Raw genomic sequence first — 13,823 nt, forward strand, 5'->3', positions numbered from 1 at the left:
TCAACAGCTGAGCCGGGTCAAGTGGCGTTCGAAAACATAAACATCAAATTGAGTGAAATTCGGTGGCTTGATTATTCGAAAGCAGGCCGGACTCTCATTTCTGAGCTCAGATGTGGACGGGCCTTCGAGCGGGCCGCATTGTTTTGGTCCCAGGTGCAGACATGAAGACACCACTGCTTGGCTTTCTTTCTGCAGTGATCGCAATCTCTGCAGGTATGTGAGAAAACAATAAATTCATGCCTACCTGGGCCATGAAGCCAGCTCCTCAAATGAAACGCATTGCAGGTGCTCCCGACTGGCAGTTGCCCTGCGATTTGCGCGAAACGAGCCATGGAAGCGTGTGTGTCTGCAACAGCACCTACTGCGACTATCTGGAACCGCCGCAGCTCACTGATATCTCGCAGATTGTGGTGATTAGCTCCAGCAAGGTGAGTCAGCAGGATTGTCCGCACTCGCGGTCACAACATTAGCTATTGACTGCTCCATCAGGCGCGCTTAGGTCAATTATTCAGATTAGATTCAAAGTCTGTTTGGAATAGTTTGCTTATCTTCTGTGGCTTGTCAGGTCTAATTTATTGCTAAACGAAACGGATTTAAATTTTATTAGTTCTATGTTGAACTCATATAATAATCATATAATTAATGAATTATATAATAATTGGTTTATAGGATGGCTTGCGCTTCAAGAAGACAACAGGGGATCTCTCGGAAAAGAAACCCATAACAATAGATGACAAACAGTTCACCGATGAGAACTTCAAGGCAGATGCGATTGTGGTGGATGAGGAGAGAGCCTGGCTGCAGTTGGCCAACATTCCCCAAAGCCTTTGTAACTAAAACGCTCTATAAATACTTTATTAAAAACTAAATGCCCAAGGAACTCTTAAATAATTTCAGTTATTAATGCCAGCATTAAGACATATCGCATATCGGTGAAACGAGAGCAGAGTTTTCAAAATGTCTCCATTTTTGGCGGGGCCTTTACAGGTACAGTCTCGTACTTACTCAAAGAACTACCGGAGGAGCTACAGGATCATGTCTACAGGTGAGCTGAATATTAAGCAATAAACAAAAATATATAACTAGTTATTTTGCAGATCCTATTTCCATCCGGTTGGAATTGCCTACAACACTGTACGAATGTCCATTGGGGGCTCCGACTTTGATATGGAACCCTGGGCATACAATGAATTGCCTCTTCATGATCCGAAATTGAGCAACTTCACCGAGCTTGATCCGCGGGATCTGCAGAAAGTGGAACAGCTGAAACGCCTTAAGACCATCGCTAAAGTAGATATTCTGAAAATCATGGGCGCCGCCTGGAGTGCTCCAACCTGGATGAAGAGCAATAACCGCTGGACAGGATTCGGGCAGCTGAAATCGGAATACTACCAAACGTGGGCCCTCTATCACCTCAAGTGAGACAACTCTGGCCATTTCATTTCCCATTCATGAGCGATTGTCTCTTCTTGCAGATTTCTCGAACTTATGCGGGCTAAAAATATGCCGATTTGGGCCATATCCACTGGCAATGAGCCGTTAAACGGCGTCATTGGCTTCTTTTTTGTACACTTCATGAGCATGGGCTGGACGCCCTGGCAGCAGGTATGAGCCATTTGCAATTGGCCACTGGCCATCGATCACGTTTCTGGCTATTAAGCATGTTGACATTTTTTCGACCAGGCTATCTGGCTGAACGACAATCTGGGCCCGACCATCAGGAACTCGGCGGAGAGCAAGGTGCTCATCTTTGGCAACGACGATCAGCGGTACACCTACCCAACGTGGTTCCGGAGGGTATGCGAAAAAAAAAATGTCGAAAATCATATTGAATTTGAATATAATTAAATGCAATTCTACAGATGCGCTCCTCACGCAACAATTCGCTGAACTACTTGGATGGCCTAGCTGTTCACTGGTACTGGGATGAACTGATAGCTCCACAACTGATCGACCAGGCACACACGGATATGCCCAATAAGCTGCTATTGAACACGGAGTCCTGCATCGGTGATAAGCCATGGCAGACCCATGGTCCCGAGCTGGGCAGCTGGCAGCGTGGTGAGAGCTACATGAGGGCCTACACCCAGGATCTGACGCACAACTTCAACGGCTGGCTGGATTGGAATCTCGTGCTGGACGAACAGGGCGGTCCGAACTACATTAAGAACTTCGTGGACGCTCCGATCATTGTGAATGCCACGAGCCGGGCTGAGATATACAAGCAGCCGATCTTCTATGCCATAGGCCACTTCTCCAAGTTCCTGCCGCCGGAATCCGTGCGCATCGAGACGCGTATCGAGAACCAGAGCAATCCCTTCACCCAGCTGAGTGTTGTGGGCTTCCAGCGACCAGACGGCAGCGTGGCGTTGATCATCTACAATGGGTAAGTGCACTCGAAGAAAAGATTTAAATTTTGTGTTATTCGTTACAATTTCCGTTCGAAATTTAACAAAAACATTAAAAATATTGATGCAAATGTGGCGTGACATATCTTGTAAGGCTCAAAATTACATTTCCAATCGATGGGCATTCAAATTTGAAAAAAAAAAATTTTGTAAATTTTTTGCAAAATTTTGTGATGTTACCCCTTACAAAAAATGCAAAAATGGACTCAAAAATTAATTTTTCTGACTTCACCAAAAAGTGGTATGAGTGGTTAGCATTGGTTATTAGCTGTAAAAAACTGTTATTATTTTGGCTATAGGACTATTTTTAGTCCAGTTATGATAAAACTACTTTTCGTAGATATTGAATTTTGGCCAAATTCGTTTTTCGCTGATTTTGAAATGATGAATCAAATATGAAATGCCCAATCTTGTTAAACTCATTACAAAATTACCAATCGATTTAGATTGCTTTTGGACTTCAATCTCGGTAATATTGGCAATCGTTTAAAAATAGTTTAAGTACATACTTAATTTCGAAATGATTTTTTCAAGTGCCTAGCACACTTCTATTTCGAGTTGCATCTGCGACGGTGCCGCTTAAGTGCGTCAACTTAATTGCCAACAACGTTGCGATTCACTTTTATGAATCCCTCTAATGGAGGCCCAGCACTCCGCACGCCATTCCATCAAGCATATTCTAAGATCCCGATTCCGTAATCTTGCAGCCAGAACCTGCCGGTGGACGTGGCTCTCGATGATAGCCAGCGTGGAGCGATCCAGCTCCGCCTGCCGCCGCGCTCCTGGCACACGGTGCTCTACAAATGAGGTTCCCTTCCCGGAACCCGACAATATACTCGTCGTAATTTAAACTAGGCCAGAAGTAGTGGGGGTGGGTCCAGCTGCCGCTGCCCAGAGGACCAATTGAGGCTCAAGTGACGGCGGCGCAACGGAAGCCAATAAATTGCGCTCAACAGGATGAGCAGGATAATGGATACGTGGAGATGGGGACTCGACTCGAATACCAGGATGCAATGCCTGATATGCGGAGACAACGGAAATTTGTTTAAGCTGCTCAATTTGCCGGAACGCGTCTGTTTACAATGAAATTTCATTTGCCGTTTAATTTTCATTTTCTTTTTTTTTATATTTTTGGTGTATGGGGAAGCTGGGGAACGGCAAAGTACAAACGTCATGCGTGTTCTATGTAGTATATTGGAACATATCTCGGATCAAGTTGAGTGACAACTGGCAGTCGAGCGGGAACTTATACGGCCATCCGAATATTATCTTTGGGCTAGCGATGCTGCGGTGTCTGGTCTATTTGTTCAATATGCTCTATAAATATGATTGTCAATTGAGCGCCAAGCAAATGCATTTTCCCATTTTCCCCGCATTTTCCGCTCTCTCCCTCGCACTTAGCGCACAAAATGGGGCGTTTTATGTAAGTCTATCTATAAATTAAAACATGAAACGCTTATAAACCCATATGACTGTTGGTTGTGGCAGCAATGCACTTTCATTTTGATTTGATAAAATATTCAAAAGGATTATTAACTTTAACTTATATTTTGACATATTCAATATATAAACTTTATTGTGAGCAAAAGCACAATTATCTTAACCCCACAGAATTGCTTAAAATAAACACGAAATGATGAACAATTTTTAATGCATTATATATATATTAAAAATTTAGTAATACATTACTTTATTTAATCAGAGTTCTTAAGTACAAAGGTCCTACTGCAGACTGATTGAGCCGTCAGTAAGACAATCACTGGGTTATTAATTCCATACCCTTTTGTGTCAAGATTCTCAGCGATTCCTTGGGGCATCCATCACTTGCGTCAAGTGCAGCATATGCATTCCGAGGGTTTGGTAGCATATCTGAAGTGTTTACAACAAAATACACTTATCAGCAATGAGTGTGTCAATTACATGCCGCCACACCCTCACCCTTTCTCCCCACAGGAAAGCAGTGGCAACATTGGGCAATGTGTCGAGTGCGATGATGCAGTGCAGCGAGCTGTTAATGAGGCTCATTATTAATATGGCAACGATATGTTTGCGTCATGAGCAATGAGCTGGCTGCAAAGGGAATTTACACGCGCTGCCCTGTCAGCAGCGAGATCAAAGCACAGCCACCACTGGATGTACTCACTCCAAATCCTCCCTATTCCCAGTCCCATGGACATAATGTGTTATGAGTTATTGGCGGAGTGGGTAGATGATCCGCTTCCTGGGAGCCCAGTTCGCCAGTTGCACAGAATGCACAGATCTCCAGTTCTCCGGCTTGTCAGCAGCTGACAGCGCCATGTCATAGCAATTTGCCCGGCTGTAGGTGTTCCATGTCAACTCCAACGGCACATCGCCACCTAGCCGGGATGTCGGTGTGTAATGCCCTCTGACAGGCAGGCACTCAAATTGAATGCTCAATGCTCACAGCACGGAGGACCGACGAACTGGATACCATTTAGCGTTAGATTTATTTCGGGCATTAAACGCAGATCGCATTTCAAAAGACAGTACTCGTACACTGGCAAAAATGGGAGGAAACTGAATCCTGAAAATATTGAATTGAAACTGAATGAAAATATTGATGTGATAATAGCACCCACATTTGATTTATAACTTATAAACCTTAAAATGTGTATTTGAATGTATGTTCATTCTTTTCTCTCTTGATAACATTCCACAAAAATTTATTCCCAGTGCATCTGCATCCATTTCCCAAATGCGCACGAGATGGGCACTTAAGAGATCTCCTCCAGACAGGCGCCGGATGTGCGCTATATTCCCATATATAGTACATGTCACTCTCTCCCAAACACACTTATATCCGAATCCCATTTTCCGAGCTGGAAAAAAGTGCAAGTTACAAATGCGTGTAGATAAGCATAGACCATCATGCAGCGGTCGTATTTTCCCAATCCGATTCGCCTCCGCGATAAGATTAGATTAGGGGGCCACCCACCACCAGATGGGGGAGCATGGATAGGCAAATTAGATGGCCCAAATGCCATCAAACACCGCATAGCCGTTACCAAAATGCGACGTTCGCTCTCGCCGACATTGGCCAAGTTGGCCGAGCAGGAGGTGAACGAGACGCCCGACAGGATTCAGCAGGACATCATCATTCTGCGCGTGTGGATTCGCCAGCAGCCGCATCTGCGCGCCCGCACGGATGTGGACTTCCTGATCGCCTTCCTCAGACGCTGCCGTTACAGCCTGGAGGAGACCAAGCGCCGGATCGATCGCTACTTCACCCACTACAACCTATTTCCGGAGATCATGAATAACCGCTGTGTGACGCAAAGACTTCTGGACATCAATCGCATGGGGTGAGCAAATGGTTAAACATCATTTGAAGTTAGTCATGTATCTCAAGACGCTGGTTTTGCTTTCAGAGTTTGCCTCTATCCGGATATGCCAAAGGGCGATAGCCGTAGTGCCATGTTCATAGCCCGTTTTGGCCACTTCGATCCCAATCTGTACATGCTGCGAGAGATCTATCACTTTTCCTCGATGGCCATGGAGGTGATTGCGCTGGAGAATGACTATGCCTCCCTGGCGGGAATCTGCGAAATCATTGATCTCGAGGGCGTCAACTCGGATAAGATGCGCCGCTTTGATAGGGTCCTATTTCGCAAGTGGTGGAACTGGCTCTACAACTGCAGTCCCCTAAAAGTGAAGGAGATGTACATCATAAATATGCCCAAGGATATTCAGGGTACCGTCATGTTTTTGTACAATGTTCTAAGCATGCAAGTCAACTATCCGGTGGGTATTGATACCTTAATCAGCAATTCATCACCTTCGTGATAAAATTGCTTTTATAGTGGTTCAGTACCAATTAAGGCTAGATATGTTTATCTTATTCCAGATACGCGTTCTGAAGAACAGCGAAGAGCTTATCGAGCACATTGGCAAGGAATCGCTGCCGGAGGAGTATGGCGGTACCAATGGCCATTTGGGTGAATGTGTGGCCTACATGGAGGACCTGTTGAATAGCTATCGTGGTTATTTCGAGCAGGACTGCAACTACGGGACCATTGAGGAGCTCCGACACGGCGAAATAGCCACGTATGAGGCGGAATTTGGAGCCAGTGGCTCCTTCCGTCGCCTCAACTGGGATTGATACTAACCCGGAAGCAGGAAACATAGCCCCTGCCTTGCCCAATAGCGTTTATCCATATAAACATTCCAAACTCTGCTGTAGTCGATCAATTAAAGATAACACCCACTTATCAACTATCTATGCACTCGTGTATCTATATCTAACTGACTGCCGACGGGTTTCGGCTCGCCGTTCCAGCTAGTTTACAAGGTGTTGCCCCGATTAGATAGCGATGCCGCCGCAAAAGCCAATACCATCACTACCACGGCGCTGCGTCAGTGGTATTGGCATTCAGTTACCATTGAACCGAGCGCCGGAATGGCGAACACCCTGAGAACTCTCGACCCAAAGTTGGCGGCTCTGGCCAAGAGCGAGTGCAACGAGGAGCAGGCGCAGCGAGCGGAGATAATCGCCACCATTCAGACATGGATCACCAAGTCGCCGCACCTTAAGGCGCCCACGGATGAGCAGCTTATCCTGGCCTTTCTGCGGCGCTGCCGTTTCAGCCAGGAGGAGACCAAACGGCGATTCGACAACTACTACTCCCTGCGCAGCGAGTTCCCGGAGGTTCTGGGATCACGACAGGTGGACGATGCCCTGCTCACCCAGCTGCAACGAGGGTGGGTTCCCTGTTCCGTTTGTAATACCCTTTTCGCCCCATGCTGCTAAATATTTCACAAACCATTTAAATACTGCCTTCTAATCAGTGGTGTCAAACGTAACAAACATTATCAATGATAATTTATTCACTATCTATGTGCATTGCTGGAAATTAGTTGCGTGTTATGAAATGTTAGCACTTCAAGGCATTACCACTAGAAAGCCTTATTCAAAGTAGGTAAAGATACTTTATTTAATTTCTATTTCGAATTAACAGAATCCATGTGATACCCATGCGACCTGTGAGTCCCGAGGGGCCAAGGGTTATCATCTCGCAGTTCCGAAACATCGATCCCAAGAAGTCGAATCCCCGCGAGGCCTTCAAACTGGTCTTCATCATGTTGGAACTACTGGCTCTGGAGTGCGATAATGCCTCGATTTCCGGCTTGGTCTGGGTTGTGGATGCCAGAGATGTTACCATGGAGCAAATGATGCAGTACGATCCCTTCCTGCTGAAGAAGGCTTTTGCGCTGGTGGACCAATGTATACCACTGCGATTTGTTGAGATTCATATGATCAATATGCGTAAGGAGGGACAAACCATTTTCAATTTTGTAACGAAGTTTTTGCCCTCCAAACTGCCTTTCAAGGTGAATCAATCATCAAAATGTTTATATTCCGTTAAGATTTGGTATTAACCTTCCCAATTTTCTCCACAGTTCGTGGTCCACAAAAAGTCGGAGGATCTGTACCAGCACCTGCCCAGAGATGCGATGACCATCGAGTATGGCGGCACCAATGGCTATCACGCAGAGGCAGTGGATCATTGGCGCCAGAAGCTGCTGGACAGCAAGGATTACCTGGCCAAGGATGCCCAGTGTGGGACCAATGAGAAACTGCGCGTCGGATTGGCCAGTGCCTGGGCCAATGGAGAACTGGACGGGATGAGCGGTTCCTTCCGCAAACTGGAGCTGGATTAAGTTAAAAGACTCTATTTGCTGTTTTGAATTACCATTTAATTAAGTGCTAATGCTATACAAATAATTTAAGGCCTATTCGGGTCACTGGGTATCTCGTGTATCCTCTTAAAAATAGCTTTACAATTGCCTAATTTGCTGATACTTAAGTGCTAAGTGCTGCATTTTCGTTTGAAGTTCACGTGCAGTGAAGTGGGTGCAGTTGCTCCGGCTGAGGGCGGCGACTGGGAATCTGGAGCGGAGGTCGTGGCCTTATTTTGTATGGGACTCGTGGTGCTCTTATTGATGCTCTGAACAATCAGATTTAGACAGTCCAAACTGGAGCCATTGGCATTGCCATCAAAGTCTATGCAAAAATATATTTTAGATAAATATTTCAAATACTTAATTACTTTTTTACCTGTAAACTGACCATATTTCTCCATGTGCTTGTTGTAAAAACTAAGTTTATCCTCTAGATAAGCGCCAGCATAGGAGCTCTGCAAAGGAAAACATAAATAAATAAATGAAAATGGAAAAATCTTTTTTAGTTGGCCACAAGCGAAATTGGGGAAACAATAAATTACAGAAAAGTGTCGCCGGCGAAATGACAACGTCAAATTTGCTCCGGTCCTGTCAACTTGGCCAACGAGTGCCATACAGAATGCAGTCTAATGATGAGATTAAGCCAAAATTTATGCCAGTAAAGAGATTCCACAGGCCAATTAAAATGCATTGAACCACCGAACGCACCACCATTGTCATGCCCCAAACATTGTGGGGCATTGTGTGCAGAGCGCACTTTAGAGGCAATTAAATTAATTTTGCGCATACGCAGACGACAGACAAGGCATCCGGAGATTCGCTCGGGATTTCATTAGAAAAAGAAAAATTCGCTATAACGCCGATGCTAAGCAAATTATAATTGCCACTTCTGGGTGGGTTTCCTTGCTGCCCCACCAAATCCGCATCTGGTGCAACCAAAGTGCCGTCACTTCGTCTGCAAGGATCGACAAATACAGGGCATCCCGCATGGCATCCCGTTTGTATATGTATCTCCGTCCGTTTATATTTAGCGGACAACAAAGTACGGAGTGGCAGAACAACAGAACAGCATTCAACCCGAGTGAAGTGAACTAAACTGAACGAGAGGCCAGATGAACTCACACTGCACTTTTATAAAGCGATTTATCATTTTTTCAAGCGTTTAGTGACAGCCTGCGCTCGATATGCCGCAGTCAGCAAGCGGATACACTGGGAGAAAATACACAAAAATAGCACATCTGGATTACCAGCAATATAGTGTATTTATATGACAAGATAATACCAAATATTGAATAATTTCTTTCGAAATAAATTCTCAATTTAACAAAATGTATTTTTAGACACGCCCGACTTCTTTCTGTGTACTTGTTTGCATGTCTTTATGGTATTTCAGTGTATTTTTTTTTATTTTATTTTTTTTTGAGCATATATCATGCGTTGTATCTGAATGAAATGCCACTTATCACTTGGGCATTCCGATTCCTCGGTTGCGTAAAGATTTTAAGCCGCTTTTTGGCGCGTTCCCCTTAGAAGTTCTCCTCCTCCTCCGATCTGTGAGCATGTAACGGATATGCGGCATTATGCGATTTGTTAGCCACAAGCTGCATGAATTTTTACCATGAAATATGCTCATAATATACTAAACCCACTTGGAAAATATAGCTACTTCTCATAATCCATTTGGGAAATAACACCGAAATAAATGCAAGAACTACTTGCTAGATATTTACATTTTATATAAGATTTAAATAATGTTGATGATGAATTTCAAAATAATTTTATCATGTTTCAAACATTCATTCTTGAAACTTGAAAAAGTACTTTTTGAACGGAAACATGTGATAAATGTTATCTGTGTTGTTAGACCATAAAAAAATCACAGGAATTACTTCTTCTCAATAATTTGCAATATCATTATTAACTGCTTGCCATTCCTAGAAAATATTTGGCTATCTAATAGTGTAGCTGTAAAGCTATTCAAAGATAACGAACGGTAGCATATCTGTATCTGATAATAGTTTAAAAACTGAATGCCAGGGAATCCGATCAATCCTGACTCACTGTCATAGCAAACATTTATCAATGGCTGACTTGCACCCACGTTACCCACATCTTACCGTGAGTCATTTGCACCCAAAAGCTCTATCTTAAGATGATAATGGCCATGGCTTTCATTACGTAGAAATTTGACTGATAAAGACGTACTGGCACTTCGCCGTTTATATCTCAAGTACTACTTCACTTTATTGGCGGCGATAAGGAAATTTATGGGCAAACTTAGCGAGCGCATTTCGTGTTGGAAACAGTTCAAAAGGAAATCTTCTACTTAAGTCGCCGAGGTTTATAAATACACGGGCTCCAAATGAATGGATATGGATGAGATGGATGGATTGCCAGGGTCTGAGTTGCATTTGAATGCCTGCACGTTTGGCGCTATGCCAGTTTTTAATCAAACTATGGCCGCACATTAATATCTGCCAATGGGGGGCGCAGTCAACATACAAATACGCTAAGTTTTATGGTAAATTAACAAATTTGTACATTAAAAATGTGAAAAACTTAAACAAACTGCATGGAAATTACTCAGCGCAGGCCAAGCCGAAAGGAAAATTGAAAATGAAAAGAAAAGAGGGCGTTGAAGATGATGGCAAAAATGTTTGCATAATTGTTGACAATTTGTTGCCCTGTCATTCGGGAGTATGTATATGCATGTACAACCCGCTCCCGTTGCCCCACTTTTCGAAGACTTGGCCATATCTTGCAACACCTTTCGAAGAAGAACACCCCGAGATCTTGTCATGTTTTTCCTGTGCAATTTGTCAACTGCCACATCGGTTTTGGTTCCACGTCGCAGGGAAGCTATTATGAAACAGAAAAAGCGATCGTCGCCATCCACCAAACATGGGGATGAAGATTTCGATGCCGATTCCTATTCCGATTCCTGCTCCAACGAATTTGTTGTAATTAATTTACAACACGATTTCCATTCGGGCTTATAAAAAGAAAATTTATTTATTGCCTTTCACTAAATGCAGACAACGACGACCCTTTCCCTGTGAATTCTCGTAAATTCTCCCGGCTATTTGTCCTCTAAATTTTTTTTCCTCATTCCTGTGATAAAAGTTTGCTCCCCTCACATCTGGGCAAACTTTCCCGATCATAACTCATAATATTCCCGGTTTTCGGGTGAATGTGATTCAGAGAAGTGGAGATGCGCTGCCGGCGCAGCTTATTAAGTAGCACGTCAGCGAGCGCATAAATTCCGGTCAGCAGATACAACAGATATCGGATCGTATGGGACTGACTCTTTCGGGGATCCATCCGTACATACGTACATATATTCTATTTTCATGTTCGCCATTGCGACGGACCAGACCCTGAGATTTTGATGAATGTGCGCGTCGCCAAAGAAAAATGTACGAAAGCGCTGCTCATGCATGAGAATTTTACGAGAAAATAATTGCGGAACGATATACTGGGCTTACTGGTAATATTAATTGGCGTTCAGCGGACAAAACTTACCAGATAATCGGACTGGCAGCTTTTGCCGCTCAAACTGGGCGCCAGGTTGTCGCCATCGCGTGTGGGACTGGATTCCTAAGATGGCGAAAAGTCAGAAAATCAGATGCTATTCTATTCCCGGTGAGATGAGATCACGCATTTACCTGCAGCAGATCCTCCAGGCTCTCGATATACTCGATGGCATTGCGCAATATCTCGACCTTCGGCAGGCGCTGGTTGGGATTGGATGAAGTGCGTCGCTTGAGGATCTCGAAGGCCTCGTTAACCTAGAATGTGAACGGAATAATAATCAATTAATGGCCATCGTTGAAATCATGGAAATCCATTAGGCGTGCCATAAAAACACACAACACGCGGCGTGTTCCCCTTTAAGTGGCTCTTTAATAAACCATATTTTAAATTAAATAGAGCATAAAATTTTCAACAATTAAACCGTTCGCCCGTCGTCTGTCTCTTTATGACAGCCACCCCCATGCCCATACCCTTTCTCCCCGGAGCTCCCACGATCTCCTCCTTTCACTAATGTCTCTATGTGGAGCTATAAATACGTGTGGTTCATCCAAAACTTTTACGACCGTCAAACTCATAAATGCCGCTGTTTAACTCTTGGTCTTGGCAAATGTTTATGTTTTACGCATGTTGGGTGGTTTCCCTTTCTGCGCGTTATGTCAATGGATCCTCCTCCCTGGTGGCGATGTGTTAATTTGTGGGGTGCTAGCCAAGCTAATGACATTGCTACAAAGTTGCAATCCTTAAACGCAGGGGAATTGCCAACTGTGGCGTAAACTATTTTTAAGATCGACCGAGGATTAATAAGCTTGCTGATGGAAAAGGACTCATGAACAGAGTTCTTAGTGGTATACCTATATGGTATAAGGGTATATTGTATACTCAAATCCCCATTATAAGTTTGGAAATGAATTGAATGAATCAAAAATCTAAAAATGTGAGTAACGGGATGGAAATCCTACCTTTCGCAGTCTCCGGCGTTCCCTCATGGTGGCCGCTTTCCGTCGGTCCACGGTGACGCTCTTCTTTTTGCACGCCTTGCAGGCCCAGGTGAGGCATGGTCTGGAGGATTGGGCGGAGGAGCAGACGAGGGGCGCCAGGACGTGCTCCTCGGAGCTGAGACTGCTGTTCTCGTCATCGTAGTCGGTGGTGTAGATGGGCGACGGTGTCATATTCATGCCCAACGGCTTGTCCAGCTCCGCCGGATGATGATTCGCATGACTGTAGTTGCAGGACGAACCCGATCCGTTGGCTGAGCTGGATGCCGCTCCACCATTTCCCGTACTCGCATCACCGACGGCATTGAAGCGGCTAAAGAAATTCTGCAGGGTCTGGTGTGGATTCTGGCCGGGATGGGATAGCTGATTCTGTTGGCTATAACCGCTGAATCCGTATCCAGGATGTGTCTGCTGACCGTAGCCATTGTGGTATTCCTGCTTGATGGTGTGAGCCGCAGGCATTTCACTACTGCCACTATTGTACTTGGTCATTTTTCACTTCACTACGATTTTGTTATATTTTACAAAACAATTTTGTTGGTGCAACAAGTTGCTGAAATTAATTGCTTATACTAATTTTGATGGCACAGTTTATTTAGTCAGCTGATTATTATCATTTTTAACATTATTTAAGCTTCTTTTTAGTTACACTTATTAACACGAGTTTGTTTGAGTAAAATGTGTTTCTATTTAAATTAATTTGTAATTGTTTCACTTTAGTTGTTTTAAAATACAGCCTTAATTAGTTAGTTACACTTCAATGATGTTTTGGAAAAATCTCCGACATTTTCAAAAATATTTTTACGTCGATTAGTGGGCCGTACGCGAGCGTGTGTACCGCCTTCCGTCGCAATCGCAACACATTTGGTGACAATATCCAAGAATCCAAGATATCGGCGGCCCCCAGATGTGCTCGCGATCCTCTCGGAGTGCGGATGCTGCTGCGTTTTGAGTGGCTGAGTGGCGGCTCTCGAGTGGTTCCTATTTTTAGAGGCGCCCCGCCATAAGACGACATTGGCGGTTCTCTAAGGCAGAAGGACGCTGCCGCAGGCCACGCCCCCCATTTTCATTTTCGTGAGTTTTTCAACGTGATTTTCCGCTCAATGTGAAGCGTGTTTGTGAAAGGCTTAGTTCAAATCAAATAAATTGAATTTTACCTGGCCAGCGATTAGTAAGGGGGGGCATA

At 44.3% G+C, this 13,823-nt stretch overlaps 4 protein-coding genes across 5 annotated transcripts; 3 read left to right on the plus strand and 1 right to left on the minus strand.

Moving 5' to 3' along the window:
• The first annotated feature begins 63 nt into the window (after window positions 1-63).
• On the plus strand, window positions 64-3,513 carry LOC117145175 (lysosomal acid glucosylceramidase). Its single transcript, XM_033310724.1, has 9 exons — window positions 64-213; window positions 286-428; window positions 670-829; window positions 898-1,045; window positions 1,098-1,418; window positions 1,476-1,605; window positions 1,684-1,797; window positions 1,863-2,386; window positions 3,116-3,513. Exons 1-9 carry the CDS (start codon window positions 111-113, stop codon window positions 3,213-3,215), a joined length of 1,743 nt encoding a protein of 580 aa, XP_033166615.1. The 5' UTR covers window positions 64-110; the 3' UTR covers window positions 3,216-3,513.
• Window positions 3,514-5,438: 1,925 nt separating this feature from the next.
• Window positions 5,439-6,528, plus strand: LOC117145176 (alpha-tocopherol transfer protein-like). Its single transcript, XM_033310726.1, has 3 exons — window positions 5,439-5,731; window positions 5,798-6,170; window positions 6,274-6,528. The coding sequence occupies exons 1-3, from the start codon at window positions 5,439-5,441 to the stop codon at window positions 6,526-6,528; spliced, it is 921 nt and encodes a 306-aa protein (XP_033166617.1).
• A 297-nt stretch (window positions 6,529-6,825) lies between these two features.
• LOC117145321 (alpha-tocopherol transfer protein-like) lies at window positions 6,826-8,182 on the plus strand. The gene is made up of 3 exons (XM_033310917.1): window positions 6,826-7,127; window positions 7,385-7,757; window positions 7,827-8,182. Exons 1-3 carry the CDS (start codon window positions 6,826-6,828, stop codon window positions 8,085-8,087), a joined length of 936 nt encoding a protein of 311 aa, XP_033166808.1. The 3' UTR covers window positions 8,088-8,182.
• LOC117145320 (myogenic-determination protein) lies at window positions 8,102-13,419 on the minus strand. Of its 2 annotated transcripts, none has more exons than XM_033310915.1 (5): window positions 12,602-13,419; window positions 11,774-11,896; window positions 11,631-11,705; window positions 8,497-8,563; window positions 8,102-8,430 (listed from the first exon to the last, which is right to left on the minus strand). In XM_033310915.1, exons 1-5 carry the CDS (start codon window positions 13,127-13,129, stop codon window positions 8,237-8,239), a joined length of 987 nt encoding a protein of 328 aa, XP_033166806.1. In that variant the 5' UTR covers window positions 13,130-13,419; the 3' UTR covers window positions 8,102-8,236. The 2 variants fall into 2 exon arrangements, with proteins under 2 accessions (XP_033166806.1, XP_033166805.1); XM_033310914.1 differs by having other exon boundaries at window positions 8,485-8,563; window positions 12,602-13,412.
• Between the last annotated feature and the right edge of the window lie 404 nt (window positions 13,420-13,823).

The sequence above is a fragment of the Drosophila mauritiana genome, chromosome 3R, assembly GCF_004382145.1.
Source record: "Drosophila mauritiana strain mau12 chromosome 3R, ASM438214v1, whole genome shotgun sequence".
NCBI classification, from domain to species: domain Eukaryota; kingdom Metazoa; phylum Arthropoda; class Insecta; order Diptera; family Drosophilidae; genus Drosophila; species Drosophila mauritiana.

Bases quoted from the DNA above. Each gene is read 5' to 3' on its own strand.
- LOC117145175 (XM_033310724.1), top strand. From the start codon at position 111: ATGTGGACGGGCCTTCGAGCGGGCCGCATTGTTTTGGTCCCAGGTGCA. The intron at 214-285 runs GTATGTGAGAAA...AACGCATTGCAG, and splicing joins AGTGATCGCAATCTCTGCAG to GTGCTCCCGACTGGCAGTTG. The intron at 1,419-1,475 runs GTGAGACAACTC...CTCTTCTTGCAG, and splicing joins TGGGCCCTCTATCACCTCAA to ATTTCTCGAACTTATGCGGG.
- LOC117145176 (XM_033310726.1), top strand. From the start codon at position 5,439: ATGCGACGTTCGCTCTCGCCGACATTGGCCAAGTTGGCCGAGCAGGAG. The intron at 5,732-5,797 runs GTGAGCAAATGG...TTTTGCTTTCAG, and splicing joins CTGGACATCAATCGCATGGG to AGTTTGCCTCTATCCGGATA. The intron at 6,171-6,273 runs GTGGGTATTGAT...ATCTTATTCCAG, and splicing joins GCATGCAAGTCAACTATCCG to ATACGCGTTCTGAAGAACAG.
- LOC117145321 (XM_033310917.1), top strand. From the start codon at position 6,826: ATGGCGAACACCCTGAGAACTCTCGACCCAAAGTTGGCGGCTCTGGCC. The intron at 7,128-7,384 runs GTGGGTTCCCTG...TCGAATTAACAG, and splicing joins CTCACCCAGCTGCAACGAGG to AATCCATGTGATACCCATGC. The intron at 7,758-7,826 runs GTGAATCAATCA...TTTTCTCCACAG, and splicing joins CCTCCAAACTGCCTTTCAAG to TTCGTGGTCCACAAAAAGTC.
- LOC117145320 (XM_033310914.1), bottom strand. From the start codon at position 13,129: ATGACCAAGTACAATAGTGGCAGTAGTGAAATGCCTGCGGCTCACACC. The intron at 11,897-12,601 runs GTAGGATTTCCA...TTCACATTCTAG, and splicing joins AACGCCGGAGACTGCGAAAG to GTTAACGAGGCCTTCGAGAT. The intron at 8,431-8,484 runs GTAAAAAAGTAA...ATTTTTGCATAG, and splicing joins GAAATATGGTCAGTTTACAG to ACTTTGATGGCAATGCCAAT.